Source organism: Microchirus variegatus (assembly GCF_963457635.1).
Source record: "Microchirus variegatus genome assembly, chromosome: 13".
Classification (NCBI taxonomy): domain Eukaryota; kingdom Metazoa; phylum Chordata; class Actinopteri; order Pleuronectiformes; family Soleidae; genus Microchirus; species Microchirus variegatus.
The window spans coordinates 20,694,120-20,718,630 of NC_139814.1; the positions used below are offsets into that span (position 1 = coordinate 20,694,120).

Below are 24,511 nucleotides of genomic sequence, written 5' to 3' on the forward strand. Positions count from 1 at the left end.
GTGTCTCACAAGGCTAATGAATCAGTCCAGCGCCGTAATGGCAGCGATCCAGCGGGACAACACTGATACATCTAAAGTATTTGATCAGACTCTGGCGTCCTGTTCGGGTCTATAAAAAACACCACAGTGACACAGAGTGAGTCATGTAAGGGATATTTTTAAAGAGAAAAATGGGTTTCTAGAAATAAAACAAGCAGATATTGTATCAAACCGTTTCCTAAATCGTAAGTCAAACAATCCTCCTCCTGCTGCTGCTGCTGGTGCTGTGAGCCCGCAGAGACAATCACACTGCTGCAGTACCCCACCCCATCAAATCAATATCAGAGACAACCAGAGAAGAGTGAGGAGTGAGGTCAATGTTGCCGTTTGTGGTTCGAAAAACGAGAATCTGAACCCGACACCACGGGGAAGCGCTGAGTCAGTGGGTCACGGTTAACAGAGTCTGGAGTCTACTGAGTTAATATCTGATCTGATCCACACCATCGTCTCGTGAAATGTTTGCTGTTAAAGGTCCAGTGTGTGAGCATTAGTAACATCTACGCTGCAGATTGGAACAAACGGGGGACTCACCACCTTCTTTTCTGAAGCATGTCAGAGAACTACGGTGGCCTAGAATGTCATGCGAATGGACATGAGGTTGGCTAAGTCTCTACGACACCAAATTAAGGCAAGGCAATATGGTTTCTAAATAATATGTGGATATTTTTAGGCTATAATGGTGGCTGGTTGTATCTCTGAAGTCATCTTTTAAGATGTTTTAAGTGTTAAAGGTGAGTGACAAAACACTATAAATATGCTCCAAAGCAAAATATGAAGGGTATTTACGTGTAAAATGAAGGATATTTACGTGTAAATTGCCTATAAATATGTCAGATTCTGGTATAACAAAAATAATTAAACTTGTGTAATTAAGTTACTTTAGTAAAATATAATTTTGTCAATTCCATGTATTTTTAAACCAATATATTCAGTATTATAATTTGATTGATAATATTTAGCGCATTTCACAAAGGTATTCAATATAATAACTAGGATGATTATCAATGCAACAACCTTAATCGAAGACCATAAAATTGTCTCATGTCACGATATAGATATAATATCCACATATTGGCAGCCCTACATGAAATCATACCATGATTTAAGAATGAAAATACTCAAAAGCACTATATCAAAAGATAATGTTGAATGTGTTGTCAGAAGAGCTTCCTCATGAGAAACCATCCGTCTGTGTGAGCGCCGTACCTGCGATGCGGAAGACGGCCCTCTCTGCCGGGTCCAGCACGTCTCCAGAGGCAGACTTGGACCTCTTCATGCGATGATGCTTGGGCAGGTTCCAGGGTAGCGTGTCTCCACGGGAAGGAGAGCTGCTGATGAAGCCCAGGTCGCTGGAGGTCTCCTCCGATGCGGCCCTGACCAGAGGCCTCCTCCTGGGCTTGTGCTTCACCTCATCCATTGCCTGGTAGAACGAGAAGAAGGATGAATATGAATTTATAATTGTTCTCAAACCACAGGATACAGAGCGCCTCTAAATTCTGGAAACACCTGGAAATATTTATTATTAATAATAATTTTCTTGATAATACAGTTTATTCATTTTCAGTCACCAACACTGAGGCTATGGAGAAATGTGCTATCAAAAGAGCTAACCATGTTAGAGTCAGTGGCTGCTTTCTGAATTACATAAAAAACCAGAGGGTTGATTCATTCACAGAGCTGCTGGGAGGAGCAGAGCAGGTGCTGCTGATGCTGATGCTCCAGACAACGTCATCACGCTCACTGCTCCCTTTTCTGCTGAGTCACCCGTCCAAGCACAGGATGCTCTCCACAGGGGCGCTGGCTGCACCAGCACAGACAGGACAAATGTCTTCAGAGCATCAACTGTTCACATCAAGGTTAGGATTTCACAGAGCTGGTTTCTCAGATGTTATGTCTGGGGATTATTTGAATTCTGGTTCAAATTCTGACTCATGGCTCGATTCTGATTCTTATCGATCCTACTTTTCAATTTCTATATCATTAAATAAGTCCATTGGAGTAGCAATAAAGGGAATATGTGATAACTATTCTTTTTAAAAAGGAATCTGCCTATTCTGGTGGTAGACATGACCTTGTTAGGCCAAGCCTGTCCTTTTAAGAACCCTTGTAGGTTGTTGGGGTGTGGAATTCTGGGAAATTAAGTATAACAGGGTATATGTAGATAGTACATCTTTTGACAATATAAAAATTCATCTTTATCTTACTGGTAACCAGTTCTCAAGAACATGATATAGTTTTCCCATCCCAACCATAGCTGCAACACACTACGCCCGATTTATTTCTTAAAGGTCACTGCAGGACCTTTAAGGACAAGGACTTTTTCACTCATCCTTCCTCGTTCCAAGTTCCCAAGTGCGTCAGGAAACTACTGTGGCCTTCACATACCATAAAGGAAGTCATCAGCAACAGACAGGAAGTTAGCAAAACAAGTAAAGTAAGTTCTCCCCAGGTTTGACAGTTTGGACTACTTCAGATACATGACGGTAAAAGATGGCAGCCTCTGTAAAGGAAGGCCCTTGCCTAAAAAGCAATTATACTTCTATAGAACCACACTTTGGGGTAGTTTATTCAATATCTGGAACAAACCCTCCCATGTGTTGCTCACTGGACCAAGATAAAGGGAAGAATAAAAGTCAAACTGATCTTTCCTTCCTCAGAGAAACCTGTGTTTTGCCATTATGAGATCACACCAACACTGTGGAAAGCAGCGCAGTGACACGCCACACTTTCCTGTGTCAGTGCACTGGCTGATCCGAATGGAATCACGGGCATCCGGCCACTATTTGACCGGTCAGCTTACAGCGGTGTGGCTTCTGGGATTCACACTTTCAAGTGCAGAAAAAAAAGATGCAGTATAAATACTTACGGGAAAATACAGACCGGGCCGTTTGAAAGGTTAGAGCTACGTGCAATGAGCGAGTCATGTAAAAAATGTAGTGCTTCTAAAATAGACTGCCACACAGCAGAGAGAGGCACTACCATTGGCTGGAGGCAACACTGACAGCTATATACATATGAATCTTGCATGTATAGCCTCAATATATAAGTCGGTCATATAAGAAAGACTCGTCGTGGTTTCTGAATTAATCATCATTGTGCTTCAGGATAAACTCTAGTCTATTTAAGTGATAAAATCAGATCACAATAAGAGGTTTCACTCACTCACTTATTGTCTACCACTTTATCGCCCACATGAGGGTCACAGGGGGGCTGATCCCAGCTGACATAGGGCTAAGATTGCCAGTCCCTCGCAGGGCCAACATAATATAGAAACTAGCAACCATTCAATCTCACATTCACTCCAAATTTAGACAAGTGTCCAATTATCCTCTGCATGTTTGTTTGGACAGTGGAAGGAAAACCAGAGTACTAGAGAAAACCCACAAACAAACAGGGGAGAACATGCAAACCCGGCCGAACCCGGGATCCAAACCAGCGACCGTCTTCGAGTGAGGCAACATGTGACCCCAAGATGCTTCATTCCAAGACAGTTAGTACAATGAGTTCACTCCTTAGACAGAAGATGGCTAACACAAAAACAGTAGTGCCAATGTCGTTCATAAACACTTGTAGGTTTGCATGCACAGTTTAATCAAGCTAGTTAATCGTAGTCTGACTAAGACGGGCAATCGGACAAATTGCTGAGTCTGAGTATACATGCTGCCTGACCTTTACGTCACAGAAAAACAAACAGCGGACGGCGCGATTGATCGTGCTGTGGTTCTGTACGCTTCGTACCCGTCTCTTCGTTAGCTCGAATGTGGGTCTTCTCTGTAGCTTTCGCTCTCGCCGACACCATCGCGTTGTTCGTTCTTTTCCTGGCAACAATATTGCAGTTTATACGTTGTCTATCTTCTACTTCCAAGTCAAAGACCGGAGAGGAAATTTTGGTGCATGCGCAGAACGCCAAGTCCGACTGCAGTCCGATTAAGCGGATGCATGCAGGAGTAATCGGACTATGAATCAAATTATCTCGGTATGTTAGTCCGACTAAGACTAGCTTGACTATAGTCGGACTAAATGTATGCATGCAGGAGTAATTATACTATGAATCAAATTATCTCGGTATATTAGTCCAACTAAGACTAGCTTGACTATAGTCGGACTAAGTGTATGCATGCAGGAGTAATCGAACTATGAATCAAATTTTCAGGGTATGTTAGTCCGACTAAGACTAGCTCGACTTTAGTCAGACTAAGGTGTGCAGGTGACATTAAGAAAAATGTTATTATTGTCTTCGTCTGACCTTGGTGATCCAAAAATGTATTTAACTATGGGTCCAGAACCAGAAACTGGAAATGACTGCCCCCCCCAGGGAACTTTCATCCCTGGGGCCCCAAACTTTCTTGAAACACCTCTGCCTATTACTATTCAAAGAAGCAATGCATGTTTCCTTTCATCCTTGAGGACTGAAAGCATCAGGGTGAGCGGTGGTTACCAGGCGACCCTGAAGAGAAAGAGGCTTGATCCTGAAACTGTGAGGAGCTGAAGCAGAGGACAGTGAAAGTGTCAGAGACAGGACAGAGACAGTCAGGAGCTTCAGAGGATTCTGCTCTTCTTCCTCCTTCAAAGTCACAACTACTCATGGACTTCATCAGGACTGAGTGGATCATCAGCTGACAGAAGAAGCTGAAAAAGCTTGGATCCATCCCAGAAACCTCTGCACTGCCTCTGCATGATCACACCTGAGTGAGTGAATGAGTGAGTGACCATACATACTGTACATCACCTGAGCTGCAGTGAACACCTGCTGTTTTTTTTGAGATTATAACTCGGGTTATTTCCGGGCTGCAGTGCCACTACACCATGTGATTAACAGCGTCAGCGATGCGGCAGAAACATGCATTTAAAAAATAATAAAAAATAGAATCACGTTTACTCACGACAGAAATATCCAGGTTTACTGCGCTTTAGTGTCGAGATAAACCACCGCAAATGTCCGTGTTCTGCAGCAGCAGCAGCAGCGTCCGCGGATTCTTCTCATTTAAAATCAAACTTCCAGCAGTAACATCCTCCTCCTCCTCCTCCTGATCCTGCTCCTCATCCGCAGCGGGGGCGCGCCTGGCTGCGGGATCCCGATACCGACTCTATATGGGGACGTTTGATCCGGTGAAAACAGCTTTGGACCGAGCCGGAATGTGCGACCTCAGCCCGCACGATCATTAATGATGGACACGCTCCTCTTTCCTACCTCTACTGGACAAGTTGACGCTAAACCAAAAAGATGATGATGATGATGATGAAGAAGATGACTGCGCATGTGAACACTGAGCTCAGGTTAGACTGAGGAGACAGTAGCATCACACACACACACACGCACACACACACACACACACACACACACACACACACACACACACACAGTGCAATGATAATAGTCACCGACTGCAAAATTACCCTGTCTTAAGTGTGTTTTAAGATATTATTTATTTATTATTTATTTTATATTATTTCTATGCTTTATTAACTTTATTTTCTATGCTCGTATTACCATAATCCTATCCATCACAACAAAGTGCCTAATCCTTAACACTTAACCTAACCCTAAAACCGGGTCTTAACCCTTTCCGAAAGCCCTTCAAAGATTGTGAGGACCAGCCAAAATGTCCTCACTCCATATGGTATTTTCGATTGTTTGGTCCTCACAAAGCCGCAAACACAAGAAAACACACAAACACACACACAACCTGTGCAAAAATTATCAAAAATAACAATAAAAGACACTCTAAATTGTTTGTCTCTTGGCACCAGCGACCCCTGTGACCTTCATGAGGAGGATAAAGTGGTATAAATGGATGTACAGAATTCTCAGTGAGTATGTAAAGCATTCCCGAGACCTTTACCCTAATCTTTACCACCCTTCCAATCATTTTCTACCACTTTATCTGGTCATGCGGTCGCTGGTGCCAATCCCAGCAGATGTAGGGCGATAGGCAAGGTCACACCCGCATCACAACTAAAAGCCTAATCCTAGTTTTAAGTCTTAATGGTGCCATATGTAAGAATGTGGCCAAAAACAGTTACTACATTCAAATTCAAAATACAAGGTCTTTTAGGTTTGGTTTTCTGGCGTAACTGGCAACCCGTGGTTGCTCGGCAGCTGAGACTCTACTGACTGCAATGATTGGTAGACGGCGGTAGGTGGCGCCACATGCCAAAACATGATTTCAAAACATAAACATGATTTGCAGTCTGCAAAATATTTTTTTAAATGCAAATATTTTGTCTGTACTGTTGTTGTTGGTGAGTTCAGTTTGTTATATGAACATTATTCCTGAGTCTCTGTGACATATTAGGAGGATTTTATGGCCAGTTGATTTAGATTTATTACATAATGCACCTTTAAAAAGTCCTTATAAGTTGAGAAGAGAAGTCTTAAAGTCCTCACAAGGTCAAAATTACCTCATACAAAGATGCACACATTAGTGTCTCAGAGGAATAAATAACACACTTAAGTTAAGAAGCTAAAGTTAGAGAAACTCCCAAACTAGTTCATTAAGTTGAACAATATTTGGAAATCAGAAAATCTGTTTACATTTAATCTCATTGCGACTTGTTTCTTTTTTTGCGGTCGTCAGGGTTTTTTGCTCCAAACGGGGCAGAGCACAATTAAAATGTGTCGTGCTGAGCCCGTTGCGTAATCACAACACGGTGAATGATCGACGGCTGTGTTCTCTGTGTGGCTTTATCCTCCGTGATTAGGCTCTCACTCTGGGGCTCAGTGTGGGTGAAGCTCTCATTCAGTCACTCTGTGCCAGCTTTGTGTTCTTTGTGCTGAATGTTTGTACAGATCGAACAAGAACGTCATGTCAGAAGTGGACGAGGTGAAGGAGTTATAATAATAAAAAATAAAAATAATAATAATAGAATGTTATTATATGAACAGCAAAAACGGCACTAGAGTCTAAAGTGTTCAACTTCTAGACTCTGTTGAATAACAAGGAAAATATAGTATATTGAGGTGGATGTGGGAAATAGTGAATTTAAATGAACTGAATAATCAGAATTATACAGTTGAACATGATTTTTAAGTTTAACTTTTACCATTTACATTTATTTTTGGACACAAATTAGTAGAAAATGCTTTGTGACCTAACTAATACTGTGTCATTGTGGGGAGGGTTTGGGAGGTAACACAGGTAAAAAACACATTTATCATGTTTAAAGTTTTAAATGTAAGAATATAGTTTTCAAGAATTAAAAAATGCACTTGGAAATGAATAGAATGTTTCATTTCTGATCATAAAATATACAAATTGTACTTTTTGGATGTATTTCAGTGGGAATCTCAGAAAATCACCTTCTAATTACAATAAAGGCAGCTAAGGTGGTCATCAATTTAAAATAAGTTGAAAAATATTGCATTTGGATAAAAATCTATAGAGAAAGTAGTTGAATTCTTTTAAATTTAAAGTATAAAGTAGTAAAAATCAACATTACGGAGAGCTACAGTAAATTAACCTTAAATACTATTCAGAAAATGTAAAAAGTCTCATGTTGCCATAACAACCAGCATTAATCAAACTGTGTTAAATTGAGCATGATTTGGTTTCTAATGCTCAAACCTTTGAAATGTTGCTTGGAAACTCTGAAGGATCCCAAACACAAACTCGAGTGTGACGACAGACACCAGGAAACTCTGTAGCCTGTGGCGGTGACGCTCGCTGGAGAAACTCTGCTCACCTCAGCTCGCCTCTTCCTCTTCCTCACGGACGGACACGGCGGCTCGTGTCCAAGAGTCACAGGCGACTCCTTCACCATCACCACATCTTCCTCCAACGGTGCAGACGCCACCACCAACGCTGCGGCTGCTGCTGCTGATGGTGGTGACGGTGGCTTCTCCTTAGGCTTTTTCTTCCTCTGAAAACAAACAACACGGCCTTTTAATTTTATTTTACTATTTTTGTGCAAAGTCTATATAATCAAATCAAACATTTTATCACATGGGAGTGGAGAGAGTTTAAGTCTGAGTGGAATCTGAAAAATAAACTACAGAACTGTACAAAAGTCTCAGGGCAAAATGTGTGATTCACATGTGGATTGGAATAAGAATATAGTCATTAGTTGTTAGACACTAAATTATGAAAATCCTCTGTAAATATAAATTACCAGCATCTGTTTATTTAAATATTTAGTCCACATTTTTTTTTAAAAAACACCTAAAAACTGGACTTGTATTACACTTTTAATAGAAATTCTTCTTCTCTCAGCTTCTGCCTTTAGGGGGCACTAGAGTGGATCATCAATGAAAATAGAAGACTTTAGACTCTGATCATTTGAAATGGTTATTATAAAGCCTGATTGGCCGGTTCATTATAGAATTGATTTAAAGTTTACAGACAAACAGATGACTTTAGAATTATAAGTTAATAAATAAGATGACTGTAAAATAGAATTGGTTCCAACTAACTGACAAAGCACTAAGGATAAATAGTAGAGAATGAATGAATGGATGAATGGATGAACGGAGTCATGCAATACTTTGAAAACGTTGCCGTTAAAGTCCGACTAAAAGATGAAAATGTGTCAGTGCCATTTTTCATTGTCCAGTCAACTCACAGTCGTCTCATTCATTCCTGTGAAAACCTCATGCAGTCATAATGAACTCATTCACATTGTGTGTGAAACAGACATCAGAGCCGCTCAGCTCCACTGTGACCTTTGAACCTGTGACGCACATCGCGACGTGAAGGCGTCTTTTTCACGACTTCTCGTCGTCTCATAGATGTTACTTATGTTACTTATAACTGTCTTTTCTTACATTATTCATGGTTTAATGTGAGTGAATTCATTTTTACTGCTCTGTTATTTATAAACAAAAAAAAGCTATAAATTATTGCAACATTTTTGTTGTTTTTTGACACAACAAAGCAAACAAACAAGTATTGTTTGAAAGAAAGAAAATAATGATAAACATGTTTCTTTTCAAATCTACAGGGAGCCACTGCAGAGGCACCCAGAGCCGCAGGTTGCAGAACCCTGCACTAGATGGTAGAAGTGAGTCAAAACTCGACCAGGTGTAGGTGTAATGGATGTATTTTCAGCAGACAATGTTTCATAAAGCTTTCAGTGTCACTCTCCAGTTCTGAAAAGATCATGTGTCTAAATCACTGTGTTTCTTTCAGTCAATAATCCTTTTTTCTGCCTCTGCAACAGTGATATTTGCTGCTGTGGCTGGAAACACAAATCTGGTTGTCTCTGTCTCATTTTATCAATGTAATATCTCAACAAATGCCACAAATAAATCATTTATCTCATGGGAATGTGATATCTCAGGGAATTATTTTAAATTTGGCGAAAAGGAAATGATAAAAAAGATTTTGACTCAGATTCAAGGATGAAGGGAATAGATTTACACTCCTGATGAAACCTGTTGTTCCTGAGAAACCTCAGTAACATCAGTAGAGAATCCTTCAAATTTAGAGTAAATGTTCACTTGGACTCAGTGATGAAGTGACTGGATATTGATGTTTTAAAAAAAATCCAAGATCAAGTTCAAAGTGAGCTAAAAATATACATTTATGGCACATGGATGTGATATCTCAGGAACGCCAAGAGGTTTGGTGAATTCTGGTGAAAAGGAACCAATAAAATAAAACAAAATGAGACAAACGACAATAAAAAAAAAAAAGTTAAAAATTTAAAAGATCAATTTCAAAGTGAGCTAAAAATATAAATGTTTGCCTTGTGAAGGAACACCATGAGAGAACTTCCTTTAACGTTCACTTGGACCCAAGGGTACGCTCATTATATTAAGATCAAAGTCTCAAAGTGTAGAAAAAAACCCTTTTAATTTTGGTCATTTTGGTTTTTGGCCTCTTTAACATTTTGTTTCTCTCAAATCAACAAGTGCATCTAATACACGTCAAGTAAAAATATAGTTTTGACTCATACAGTTGGAGGAAAACAACTGTCAAAAATAAAGACATTAGCTGCATCACTTCCTTTAGGTTACTGAGGAATGTAAAAAACAGGATAGACTGCAGGATGACTCACTGACAGCAGTCAGTGTGACTCTCACTTCTTCACTCAAATGTCCCAACAGTCAAACTAAAAAAAATAAAAAATCCCCCGACTCCACCGCTGGTGCCACCATGAGCCTGACGTTTGTGGCTTTTTTAGTGAAAATGTCTCAACTACATTTTGGAAGAATTGCCGTGCAATTTGGTTTGCGAGTGGTTGACCATGATTTGCAGCAAGCTTATATATTTCAAACACTGCACGAGGACCTCATTTCAGGCACTGTGCTTATTTTAAACCACCAAACTTAAGGCTTTCTTGATCAAAAATTGCCTTTAAATCTTACAAAATCTCTTAAAAATGTGGCTTCAAACCATTATGAATTCCTACAATGGGCCTACAGGACGACATAATGAGGTTTAATTATGTTCCAGACGTGTAATCGTTATTATAAATACACTAATAAATGACCATGAGTCAAATTTAATCATGCTGTCAGCAAACTGTGTCTGGGAAAAAACATCAGCAAATGCAAGTGAAGGAGGACCCCTAAAGGTTAACGCGGGTATTACACGCTGCAGTGAACTCTGACACTGAAAGCAGACGTCAAACATGGGCAGACAGGAATTTAAGGCACGACGTCTGGTGTCGTTTGAAGACGGCTGGATTTTCTCACCTGAGCTGGAGCTTTAGCTTTGGACTGCTTCACCATCACTGTGTGGAAACAAACAAGGGGAAAAACTCACACTCAATCACAAAAGACTGGTAATTTAAACTCAAATAAATGGGATGAAGTTGTGATTCCCTCATCAAACATAGGTAGCCATGTCCAAATGGAAAAAGAACAAGGAAGGTTCCTAGTAGTAAAGAATTTCCCTGAGGGATTAATAAAGTAGTAAGAACATTGGTTCTCAAAGTGCGGCCCGGGGGCCAATGGCGGCCCGCAGAAACATTTCTGGCGGCTCGCAATGAATTACAGTTGATAGTTTTAATCCAGGAGCTACTAAGCTTGTTAAATGTTTATTGGACATTACTGGATATAGACCAATAAGTGTAAACAAAAATACTCGGTATTTACCTGGTTTCTATATGGTGAATTTTAGTGTATTATTGGGTTATAAGCTGATAATAAGCAGGTAGCTACAGCCCCCAATTACTAGCTATTTACACAGTAAATATATGGTAACAGAAATGTGTTACTTGGTATTAACCTGTAATTAGAAGGTAAGAACAAAGGCCAAAATACTGGGTAATTACCCAGTAAATTATAAAGAGTTATTATATTAATGCTTCAATTACATTATATTAATGCTTATATTACTTAACGCTAAACTGTAGAACTGCAATCTGGTAATTAAAATGAGTACAAATGGGATTTATTTCAGTTTTTTTTTCCTTTGGCGGCCCTCAGTCCAATGTTGGGTTCCTAAATTGGCCCTCAGGTATCAAAACTTTGAGAACCCCTGAGTAAGAACATATCTCCTGAATTGGACAGATTAGCCTTTTAATATGAGGTGATAAAGACAGGGCATCATATAGATAGTCAGAAAAGTTGCTGCTATTTATTATTATTTAGTTTTTGATATGGACAGCAACAGTTTTGGAAACGTAGCAAAATAACAGGGGAAAAGTCCCGAGTCACTGTTGGCTGCAGGCATCCACACGTTACCATGACGCTGCATGTCGAGCAGTGTCATCACATTTATAAGCAGCACGTGAGGAGTGTAGTTCCTACGGCACGAATGATGCACAGATTCACTAAAAAGTCGATGTAAAAATGTCTTATTGTGCTTAGGAGTATGAAAGAGCCATTGTTTCCTCCTCACATGGCTATAAAAACAGTAACCTCAAAACACACACAAAAAAAGGGAAAGTGAAGCTGGGACCAATGAGAGCAAGAAGGCAGTTTCTGGAAAATGTGGATCCTGCTGCAACTGGAAAGGAAACCGACAATTTACAACTACCGGAGTGTGGAGGAGAAGGAGAAAAAAAAGAAAAAGGAGAAGCTCCATTTGCACTGAGTGTTTCTCTCTAAAAGTGAGCCTGATTTTTAAACTTTACAATCAGCAGCATCAGGCCTCCACAGAGGAAGAAGAGGAGGGGGTGTGGTGTGGTGTGGTGGGGGCCTCCTACCTGCCAGGTATTTCTCCAGCGACGGCGAGGAGCTCTGGTTCCAGCTGTAGCAGCAGAAGAAGAGCCACACCAGGAGCGTGGCCAGCACCAAGACCAGGACCCAGAGGAGCCGAGCAACAGCCGGGTTGGTGGCGGCCCAAGCCGCCAGGACGTCCATGCTGGATGGAAAAACGGAGCCTCGGGACTGTGACTGAGCACAGCAGATGAATGGGGTCTGCAGTGGGCCGGTTTAACTTCCCTCTCACAAGTCGGCACGACGACAGCAGCAGCAGCAGCAGCAGCAGCAGCAGCCACAGATGGATACCAGCTGTTCCAGAAGCAGACCTCAGCCCACGTCAGCTCACAATGCACACAAGCGTGTGTGTGTGTGTGTGTGTGTATTTTACAGAGCACTGTAAAAGTGTGTGTGTGTGTGTGTGTAAGGAACAGAGTTCGGAGGAGTGGCTCAGAGTTCCAGCGTCACACAAAAACCATCAGCCACTCCCAGGCTTTGCCTCAGAAGGAAGCCTCACATGGCACAAGGAAAAGAAAAGAAAAGAAAAAAGAAAGAAAGGGGGCAGTGGTGGGGGGCTGTGATGTTGAGGGACAAAGTCAGAAAAACACCTGAGGCACTTTCACCTGAACATCTGTGAGATCTAACCTCAGCTGCCTGTCATTCCTTCACCGCCACTACATGTGTATTTATAGCTTCAGACAGGCTGACACATTAGCATGACAAAAACACATAGCAGCAGCATCATCATCATTATCCTCAGCAGCAGACGCTCATGTTTCCTTATTACAGACGAGACAAAAGCAGCACAGAAAGAGTAAAGATGCCAACTGGGTATTTTCCCCCCGACCGGTTTTAAATAAACACTGTGCAACACCTGGTTACACCTGGCACTTGTGCACAAAGTCAAATATTTGCAGATCCATTCATTATTCACACATAATAAACAACACGGTTGAACTTTAACAGAAACAACTTTGCCGTTACAATAAAACCATGAAACTTGAACTAAACAGGAGGCTCAAAGGGGCCGAGGGGGTATATCATGTTGGAATTACTCCGAAAATTTGGATATTTCACAGAATTTCACAGTAAAAGCATTTGTTTTGATATTGAATGACAAAGATTTTTCAACAAAAACATATTTATGCTCCAAAATGAATCCATAAACAAAACAGAATCACAAATTCAGTAAATAAATTAAATAAAAAACACAGGAAACTTTAGCTCTTATACACTGAATAAGCTTATACATGAATGGTGAATGATAAAGATAATAAAAAAATGAATTACTACTGTAGAAATATTGTTGACAAACATATTTAGCATGATCAGTCTGGTATATGCCACCTCGCTGGCAGCCACACACTCAGCGTTCACTAGGGAATGAGGTCACATTGTCATGTTAGAATGAAGCACTTAATTCATAAATCTGTTTCAATCCACGTATCGATTGGTCCATGATGGTTTTCAAAAGTCTTGTTTTGTCTCCAAACAAAGATTATTCAGTTTAAATAATTTCTTTTGTTCCATGAAGCAAAGAAAACCAGTAAATATTCATGTTTAGGAAGCTGGAAAACACGCTTTGATTACTTATAAATAACACTCAAACTGACAAATCAATTGTTCCAATATTTGACCATGAATATGGTAATCTCTGTAAAACAAGGCCCTAAGCAATAGTACATAAAAGGTTTATCCTCAGGCTACAAAAAGCAAACAACTTTGATTTTAAAGTGATTCTACAAACATAATTGAGGGTTGTATTTTCTGCAAACTCTCCTAAATATAACACACTGGCCCTTTAAATTAACCAACATTTATTTATGTCATTACATTAATGTTTTATGGTATAAATATTCATGGTTTAAGCTTTTTAAACATGAATATTTGCTGCTGTAAAGTGGCTTTGCAAAATAATAATAATACTTGAGGGGAAAAAAAACCCAACACTTCAAGAAAAAACAAGTAAAGAACAGAGAAATAGGTGACATTATATTGAACATAACTGGTAGTAAAATATAAATGTGATCAAATGTCGCCCTCTAGAGGTCAAGAAAGAAGGAACAATCACATCACTTTGTCTGGATAAGAGGCAAATACATGTTTAATATAATAATAATATTAACCAAACCAATTTCAGATAAGGAAGTAGGTTTAGATGTGGATAATAATGTGTAATAAATGATAATAAGTTAAGAATGTGTTTGTTTTCTGTTGCAGGAGTTGAAATGTCAGTAACAAGATAAGAGTGGATTAAATAATAATAATAATAATACAACAATAAAAAGGTGCTTTATCGTCTTTCTCCTCTGGATGATGATCGTCTTCATTTTAGTAGAGGCTGGTGTCCTGAGCAGCCCAGTTTGGAGTCTGAGGAAAAAACAGTAAGAGAAGAAAAGACATGTTAGGACAAATGGTTAACAAGAAAAAATAAGATTTCTACATTTATTTATTTTTAATCCAAAGTAAAATGTTTTTAAATCTGTCAGTGATAACAGAACTGAACAAAAACAGATGAACAACAACAGCAAAAATGGAGAAAAGTTAGATAGAATTCTGTGCAACTTTAAATACAAGACTAAAATGTCACAAAATCTTGAAAAATGTAGATCAGTGTTTCTCAAACCTGGAAATTATGATGTTCTCAAATGTCTCCTTTTGGTCACAAACCAAACTTATTCAGTTTTAATGATTTCTTTGTCAAACAGAGCAAAGAAATCAGATAATATTCACATTTAAATCGATTCATTGAATAATCGTTATATTGTCGAAATTGTCAAATAAAAGTCAGAATAAACAATCCAGAAATGTAAACTATTCAGGCCTTGAACTGGTGATCAGTCAAACCCCGGATGCATCTCAAGACGAGATGCTTAATAATGACAAAAACAGGATTTCTGAACTACAGATCAGAATGGATTGATTTATTATATCTGAAACTGACACAAACTGAACTGGAATTCTGTTTTTTGTGTGTGTTTGAACCTGAGGCAAACACAGACGGTCACATCCTACATCCTTAGACTGGCTAGCGTTACTAAACTTTGCACAGCCCCAAATGTAAACAGCAGCTTTCGTCTCTGGTTCAGGCGTGACCATGCAAACAACGAGCCAACAGGATGTAGCCAGCATGGACAGTAGAAATGTTTTTTTCTTTCTTTCAGAGTATCTTGTTGAATGAACCTGACTAAAACCAGAATACAACCCCAAAGAAATGGTGCAAACCCAACTGAGTATTCTGAGCATCATCAGATCCTGACTATAGACGATATAGAATTGAACGGAGTCTTAGAGGTTTAAAACAAACTCCTATTGTGGTCTTGTTAGACAATATCAGCTTCCAAACTCATGTGTTATTTGAAGAAGAGCTGAAACTAGCAATGGAAAATGTTGTGAAACGTGTTATAATTCAAGAAAGACTAGTTTACCCACCGACTTCCATTCACACGACCAATCAACGGAGTTGCCACCTAGTGACTATTCAATATATCCTTAATTCCAGGTTGTCCTCAGGCAACAAACTACGTCCAATATTTGTACATGGTTCATGATCCTGATCCTGACAGACTTGGCTCAGTCAACCTAATTCTCTTTTACTGACACACACGACTTCTCTCTGTGGCAAATACAATCTCGGTCTGTAAAGTTCACTTTGGCACGTTGGCGCTAACGCAGAGAAGCGAGTTTACCTCGTTCCTGTTGCTGTGCGCCAACTTCTTCTCGATATTCATCGCCAACATCTGGCTGCGGAAGGACAGACTCTTGGTCTTCTCGATAACCTGCTGGTACGGCGACACCGCGTTGTTTCCCATCACCACATGACCCTGGGAAACAAAATGAAAAACATATAGAATATATAATATGGGAAAAGAATGGACATAGAATTTGTTCTTCCTGTGACGGATTAGTGAGCATTTTGTGGAGCGTGGACCCGTGAACGGCTGGGCCTCACCAGTTTGGAGTCGATCTTGGCGTCGAGTCGGGCGTTACGGATGAGGTTGACGATCCACCTCTCTGCCTCCTCGGGCGTCATGTTGAGCTTGTCAGCCAGCATGCTGAGAGGAAAGAGCAACAGAGAAGGGGAGGGGTGTGAAGGCTTCAGCAGAATCCCTTTTTCAACAGTTTGTTTACTTCATTTGAAAATAAAAATGACATGAACAAAGTCTAAAAATAGAGCGCATAGAGGTAAAACAAGTCAGTCACAAACCGTCAAGTCTTCGTCAAACATAAAGAGGTTTAAAGATTGTTCCTGACAGTCTGTGAGTCTTTTAAAAGAGACGACGTACTTGATGCTGATGCACTGATGAATCCGACAAAAGGTCTCAAAGATGAAGAGACGGGCGTTCTCGATGAAATCCTCAAGGCAAGCGACCAGAAAGAAGTCGTTTACAAGAACCTGAAGGAAGAACAGGCCTCTGCTTAAAGTATGTACTGTATATACAGCAAATATTCACAGACGCAGGCAGGCAGAGCTTTAATGAATAGAAAAAAGCAGACAAAGAAAAGTATTTCCAGAGTTAGCAGGTCGAGTGTTTCCATTGACACTGTCCTCTGGAAAATGTACATGACAAAACACTGAAATAGTGAACGATGGAATGCATTTGTAATAATGCGATAAAACCCAGGCTGCAATGGTTTATTATTGATTATTAATAGATTACTAGTGAGGCATGAAGATCCCCCAATATGACTAATGAATAACAGGATAAATTGGCTGCTGTTTGTCGACAAAACAAGTCTGCTCATTCATCATTCCATCATTATTTCAGTGTTTGGGGAAAGAACACTGTTGAACATTTGGACAAAAAATAGCTTCTCTTGTGAATAGTCTAGAGATTACAGTTGGCAGCCCTAGATCAAAGAAATGGTGTGCACTAAGAGGTACACAATTATTAACTATTTTGAAAATCACAACAAATCAGTTTGAGTGTTTTTTTAAAGAATGAAAACAAGTTTTGTCAGATTTTTCTGCTTCTTAAATGTGAATATTTCATGGTTTCTTTGCTCCATATAACAAAGAAATCATAAAGAGGGAAGAGGCTTAACGGCAAAGACCTCGGGCTTAACTGAACTTGTCGGTGTGGACACTTCAGTGTCAAAGGAGAAAAGCACATCTATGTGTGGATCTATTTCTAAAAGCACTTCTTCAGGGCAGCCTGCTGTGTTAGCTTCCTAGTTTTTATTATTTCAAAATGTTAATTCCCCAAAACAAAACACTGCAAATCCTGCCATAAAAATCTGGTTTTCCTCATTAAAAGCACGTTGTTATAAGAAGCACAAAATCATATATCTAGTGTGTATTATCCTCTTGTGGTTAGAGGGTTTTATCATCATCATCATCATCATCATGTGTTGCTCCTTTGGTAGAAAACAATGATCTGGAGGATGAGGAAGAGGAGGAAGAGATGACACACTCAAAGCTTGAAAGAGCAGATCACTGCATGTCATCACAGTTCACCCGAGGCTCTGATATTTCCCTCGGTGACAAAGATCAGTCGAGTATGTTTTTTTTTAAAGCACATAAAGCAGTTTCTACTGGTGTGGGTGAGAGTTTGATGGAGCTAATTTAGTTAGAGAGGAGAGAAGAAATATCCGGAAGGCAAAAGTTGCAAACACTCTTTAAGTATAATATGCAAGTAAGGCCAAAACAATTACTCAATTAAATCAACTACTAAATTAATCCTCATCATAAATATCATTATAACTGAACCATGATTTTCAGGTTTGAGAAACACTGATCAATATTTTCTGGCATTTTATGGACCAAATGATTATTCTCATAATCAAGAAAATAAACAAACTGGCCCGTAGTTTTTCCAATAGCATTCGACTGCAAGTGAAAGGGTGGAGGGACAAATGGGCGGAACTATAAGTAGGAGGCGGGACTTTGAGCTACCCAAAATATCACACAGAACCAAAAGAGAACTCAGCAAAATAAAAGTAAAAACAGTTATCAGTCAGTATCACTGTGATAACTGTTATGGTTAAGGTTAGGTCACAATAAAGCGCAAACTGAAAGAGATGAGGCGGAACTACAAGTTGTCTAAATTGCACAGACCCACACAAAAAAATTAAAAGATTAAAAATAGATCAGCATCACGTGATAACAGTAAGGATGATAAAGGTTAGGCCACAGTTCAACAAACTACAAAAGAAGGGGTGGAACAAAACAAACGCCTTTCTATTTGTTGGATTTTTACTCCACAAATACAGCTTCTAACTCGGGTCAAATTTGGGTCAAACTTGTTCCCAAGGAACGACAAAAATAGCTTTAACTAGATCCAAAATATGAAGACCCCACTTCACGACCCCATTAACTGCTGAATAGACAACTTTCATGGGAAAATCCCAGAGGAAATTATTACAAGTGGATGGAGACACTGATTACTGTATATCCATCTCCATCCATTAACACAAGGCCTAAGCCATAAAACAAGTTATTGAATATATACATGTCTTTATTAAATGTTGTTGCACATGACGTGAGATTACTGTGTGATATTTGTGCAGATCTGTGAAAAAGAAATATGTTGTTTTCAGCCTTTAGAATATGATTTTGATATAATTTGCATTGCATTTACATCACACTCATCAATGTTGTCAAACTCGATATACGAAAAAAATATGGAGCAAAACATCCGACATAAACCACAGCAGAGCCCGTCAGAGTGCTTTGCTGGAGATTAAGCTGTGAAGTATCTACCTGTGTTTTTAAGACACAGCCATCACAGACACCTCAGACAGGGTGTTTGGCCACATTAAATCTCCAGAAGAGCTTAAACGCATGAATATATTAGTGTCTGGCAATTTAAAAAGAAGATGTGGCACCATTACTTCTCCACAGAGTGAAAGAAATCCAATTGCTCAGTGCTCTGCTGTGGTGTAAACAGAGTCACAAAAAAATCTAAAAATATCCCAATGTGTTTACAAGTCCAAGCATGTTTTAATATCGTGTTAAATATTAGCATCAGTGATTGGTCGAGGGTTTAAAACTGCAAAAAAAACCATCATGTGATGTTTAGACACTTATAGGCAGTAATTCAAATAGGTTGATCTCTAGAGGAAAAAAATAACCAGCAGAAACCATGACAACAGAGTGACTTTATGAATTTCTCTTATTCTTCCACTACTGCGCTCTCAGTCTGTCGCTAACAGGAGAACTGAGGGCTTCACAAAACGCTGCACAATTTGAACAAGCGAGGTAAAAAGCCAACTGATGAGAGAACGTGCAAAGTGGTCCCCAAGCACAACTACAAAACTGCCGTCAGCGATTTCTAAAGAGAGAAGGTAAGCGCGCATCAAAACCTGACAACTCTTCTGCTTTGAAAATTAAAGTGAATATCAGTAAGAGCCAGGCATTGATGAAGCTGAATGGCTGCAACGTTCTGATGTGAGCAATCATCATGGGTAAAAAGCAAGCTTCATCTTCCTGCTAACTTGTGTGGCGTCATTAAGGCCTGTGACAGACAGGGAACAAGTTCTTACCGACTCACACTCCCTGAGCTTCTTCTGGGCGCTGTCAAAGTCAAAGTTCACGTAGAGGCATTCCACAAATTCTGTGATCGGGTCTTTGTACGTGTACGACTCCTGCGTGAGTGAGAAAGAAGCCATTATTCACGGGGCTGACTGACTAAATCCTTGAGGCTCTTGAGATAAGAATTAATCGAGCGTACTTGTTGAATGACTTTCACCAAGTCCTTCAGCACTTGTCGCCGCTTCCGCACATCTTTGTTGGTGATGACTGCGGTTGTGAGGTATCGCAGGATGTGTGGGCACATAGTCTGGATGGCATTCAGGTACCTGGAAAATACAATGCAAGCTCTCAGTGGTGCAGACGCCAGTTGCCATCCCAACAGACCATAGTATCATCAGGCTTCTTGGTCCCAAGAGAAAAACAAAGCAATTAAATACAAACATTTGTTTTTAGCTGTGCTGAGAAATGCAGAGAATTAAATTCAAAAAATATTCAGGTAAAGAAGATTATAGTTGACCACCTATGCTCTCTATCCCATTTGTTCTTGACCAATATAAAGAATTCAGCAGAAGCTCAAGATCATTTGTAGTTTTATTTACTGCCTCAATCAAAAAGTGAATATGATATGTATGTAAATAAGTTGAATATTTAATATATTGTATTGCTTATTCTACTTCTTATTTTATATCATATTCATTACTGCTTTGTTCACCTCTGACTACGTTGCTGGTGTAACAAGTGAGTTTCCACAGCGTGGGATCAATAAAGTCTAATCTAATCAGACGCTACATTAAATTTGATAATAGGGCTGCAAAAATAAATTTAATTATTAATCATCTACCAAATGACTCCCCAGTTATTTCTGTAATCACTTAATTGGTTTGATTGTTTAACTTTTAAAAAAAAAAAAGTTCTGTGATTTTAGCTTCTCATATGTGAACATATCTTGGTTTCTTTGCTCCTCTGACAGAAAATAAAATATCTTTTTATGGATGTCGTCATGCTGAGTTTAGGGAAACGCTGATTGCATTTTCTTAATTTCATACCAAAACAACTGATTAACTAAAAATAACAAACAGATTGATTGGTAATGAAAAATAGAAATAGCTGCAGTCATATTAGGTGAAACATCCACTCACTGAGGCTGGTAGAGGAAGAGCTCGATGATGTTGTCCCTGCCTTTGGGATGGTTGAAGAAGACAAACAGGGACCAGTGGATGAGCCACGTCCTCTGCTGGAGCGACTGGAGTGGAGAGCTCACAGACTGAAAAGGGAAAGGGCACAAATAGCAAACGTTGGTGACTTTAAAAGCAGACAAATGGTCAGACAGTGCGTCCTGAAGAAACTTTGAACTGTGCAGAGGGTAAACAATCTGTGCTCAAGAGCTCTGAAGTGTGATTATGGAGGTGATTGAAGGGCAGCATTACACCTCTTAGTGCAGCATGCCAGGAAATGGTTAGAAGAAGTAGAGAGTGGCTCCACATTGTGATTATTGAGGGAAAAAAACAAACAAAGGCAGCATATTGTTCCTCAATACAGTTAACAGAAACAGCAGGAAACTTTCTTACATTGTTGTCAATTGTCTCCCGCAGTCGGGTGAGGTCCTCCATGGCTGCTTCCCAGTTCTGCATCAGGATCTCGGAGGCCAGTTTCCCCCACAGAGAGCTCAGGGCGTTTCTGTCTGTGGAGGGAACCTGAGAGCGGCAACAAACACAGACTATCATGAAAAACACTGAGTGAATTGTGTTTTGGAAAAACAACATTGCTAAAGACAAGAGCAAAAAGTAAAAAAATTGGTCTTGGATACAACATTGTGTTAGGATGTATTCATTCTTACCAAGACACGGAAGAAGTAGAGGTACTCCGCAGCCCCAGAGTAGTTACCGCACTCGTACTGAAACTTGGCGTACCGGTACAATGTGTCCAGGTATTCTTGACGAAACTAAAAAAATAACAAAAACTCATTAATACACATTAAATATCTTTCAAAAAATGACTGATAACCACAGAATGGGCAGTTTTATCCAAAATATGTGCGTGACAATAATCAGTCTAAAGTAGGGGTCTCAAACTCAAATGACCTGGAGGCCACTGAGAGATAAGAATTTACAATTCTGTCATGAATTATATCACCAATTTCAAAATAAAAGTGTTTGTTTTGATTATGGAATGGTATATAGTTCACAATAAAAGTACTTCTGATGCAAAACAATTCTCCAAATAAATAAAAAAATATATACATACGCAAGTGGCCCACAGGCTGTGAGGTTTGAGACCTCTGGTCTAGAGGGCCTGGACTGAAGTGTTTTTGTTATATTTCCTCCCAAAGAAAGCTAATGTGTGATGCTGTGAGGATGACAGTATGACATGGTGAATGATGCAACATCTTTCATGTTCTAAGCAACACAAAGACAAAGTGTGTACGTACAAAGTCATGACAAATAAGATGTAATTAATCAGTGGATAATATGAAGAAAATTCTTTGGCAACAAAGTGAATGACAGTCATATTGGTGGGAGTTGTTGAATGTTTCAGCATTCTGAGACTTGGATAGCAGTCCCGCTGGCTCTCAGTGGCAGCTGGTTGTTATGGAAACAAACACACATACACATTGTGCTACCCACCTTGAGAGAGTAAAATGCTGAGGAGTTTCATACACAATAAGAGGAGCAGTGTTAAGGTTAATACATTATTATCATCTCAAAACTTACATTGTGTTTCTCTGACAGATAGTCAAACAGCATCCTCCCGTCTCTGATGAAGACAAACACAAATAATCAAGGATTGTTATGCATTGTGTATTATTATATGACATAAACAGGGCAGTTTGTTAATCTGACCTGGTGGACTGCATCTGCCTTGTGGTCTCTGGGTCCTCGAACATCTTGACAATGGGCTCTGTCTCTGACTGAAGCTGCTTCAGCTGGGCCACCACAGTACTCCTCTTCTCCCTCAAGGCTACAACAAAACAATTTCCATGTTCATTATACAACAACAACATGTAAGTATGTCATAATAAACAAAAAATCTGCACTTTAGTCACCCTCCAAGGTCCTGTTTTTTGTGTGTACAGAAGCAACAGTAAACACCAACACATGTACTATTCTTTTGCTGATGCCAGAAATCTGCCTTCTGTTTGATGTGTTTGAACAAAGTACATGGTTGTAGAGACAATCTGCTTATTTGCTGCTCATTTTCCACTCACAGTGTGGGATTTCCTTGTCCGGGTACAGGTTTCTGTAGACATCCATGGCGAAGTCCACCATGTTTGTTTCGCTGAGGAGGTCCAGCTTCCCCTGAAGAAGTTCCTTCTCATTGTATATCTGTTATAATATAAAACACAGCTGTCATCATCTGGCCGAAGAAGAGTGAGTTTACAGCGGGGTAATGGTGGAAAGCTATGTTAAGCAATGCTCCATCCACATTCAATACATAGACTTTATGCACTTTGTTCTCCATGTTAATGGAGTGAATAAATAAAGAAATCCTGCACTTTTAACTTTTCACAGATGTTTTGTTTTCTTCAGTTAGACACATATTGTGATGTATTGCTGTATGATTGTTGATGTATCATGATATTATTGGTATCGTGGATCATGTATCGTGCAGCATGTATCGTGCAGCATGTATCGCATATCACATCGAATCATGAGGTATCCTGCGATTCCTACCCCTAGTAGGCAGATTAGGCCTGCAAAATGAACAAATAAATAACCATTGACGTTGGGTACAGGGAAAGACATGTTATAGGTATCGACAATTGGCCGAAACACTAAACCCAATATACTAGTATCAAATATCAGCATTAAGTCCAATATACATCTCTATCTATGATATTACATTGTAGAAGTAGGTATTCACGAGAAAAATTTTTTTTTCTGAATTAATATAAACAACCAACTATAGCACAGTGTACCCAATCAAGTGGCAGCAGAGATGATTTTCTGCTGTTGGCCACTCAAGTGCTTAAAGCAAATAATATGTATACCTAATAATGTGGCCGATGACTGCATAATATATGCTTTAATGGAACTGCTGCTATGTGACTGGATAATTAATGAAACATTTAAGCATTTAGCAGACGCATTCATAAGCGACTGACAAGAAATGAATAAGCTAAATAGATAAACATGTTATAGAGCAAGTAATAGTTGTGACTAATACGTTGGCCCTATGTGTATGTTTGAAATTACGTACTTTATATTAATTCTTAAGGTTACTTAAGCTAGCTTACCCATACAAAACGCTGCTTATTTCATAATATTATATCAATATATATGCTGGTTCTCGTTGATGCGTCAAAGCTTATTGTAGCCGCTAAGCTACATGTTAGCACGCTCAGCAACGAGGATAAAACGAAGTGAACCGAGCTCTTAAAACACAACAACGCTGGTTTGTGTTGACGCGAGAAATGTATTGCGTCTAAAATGACCGTTACAGGAAAAAAAAATACATATAAAACGCGTAGTTAAGTAGATAGAAGACGTGCTACGTAACGTGACAGTTTAGCCCAGCTAGCCGATTGAGAAGATTAACCGTGTTTTCCGGAATAAATACCCACGAATGGTCAACTAAGTGATATTTTAGCACTTTAGCGTGCGAGTGTCAATGTACCTCTTTCACTGACAGGAACTCCAAGAGAGGAAAAACCAAATGCCGGTCCAAAAAATGGGCTATTTTGGTTGTCAAATCGTAGTCCGCCATCTTGGCTGGCTTCAAAAAAAACTTTATGGACAAACATAGCGTTGACACCACCCAGATCTGCCAGATCAGTTTCCTCCTTTCTTTTTTCCCCGTTTACAATAAAAAAAATAATAGTTAGCGTTGACACCACCCAGATCTGCCAAATCAGTTTCCTCCTTTCTTTTTTCCCCGTTTACAATAATAAAAAAAATTGTTTTTATAGAAAT

The 24,511-nt window shown here is 39.4% G+C and overlaps 1 protein-coding gene across 1 annotated transcript; it reads right to left on the minus strand.

The window, feature by feature from the left end:
• Positions 1 to 14,127: 14,127 nt before the first annotated feature.
• On the minus strand, positions 14,128 to 24,305 carry eif3eb (eukaryotic translation initiation factor 3, subunit E, b; the record flags this gene model as incomplete). Its single annotated transcript, XM_083899979.1, has 13 exons — positions 14,128 to 14,497; positions 15,817 to 15,951; positions 16,080 to 16,182; positions 16,414 to 16,523; positions 19,613 to 19,714; positions 19,801 to 19,927; positions 20,741 to 20,865; positions 21,170 to 21,295; positions 21,439 to 21,543; positions 22,313 to 22,355; positions 22,442 to 22,559; positions 22,807 to 22,924; positions 24,216 to 24,305. 13 exons carry the CDS (start codon positions 24,303 to 24,305, stop codon positions 14,459 to 14,461), a joined length of 1,341 nt encoding a protein of 446 aa, XP_083756105.1. The 3' UTR covers positions 14,128 to 14,458.
• Between the last annotated feature and the right edge of the window lie 206 nt (positions 24,306 to 24,511).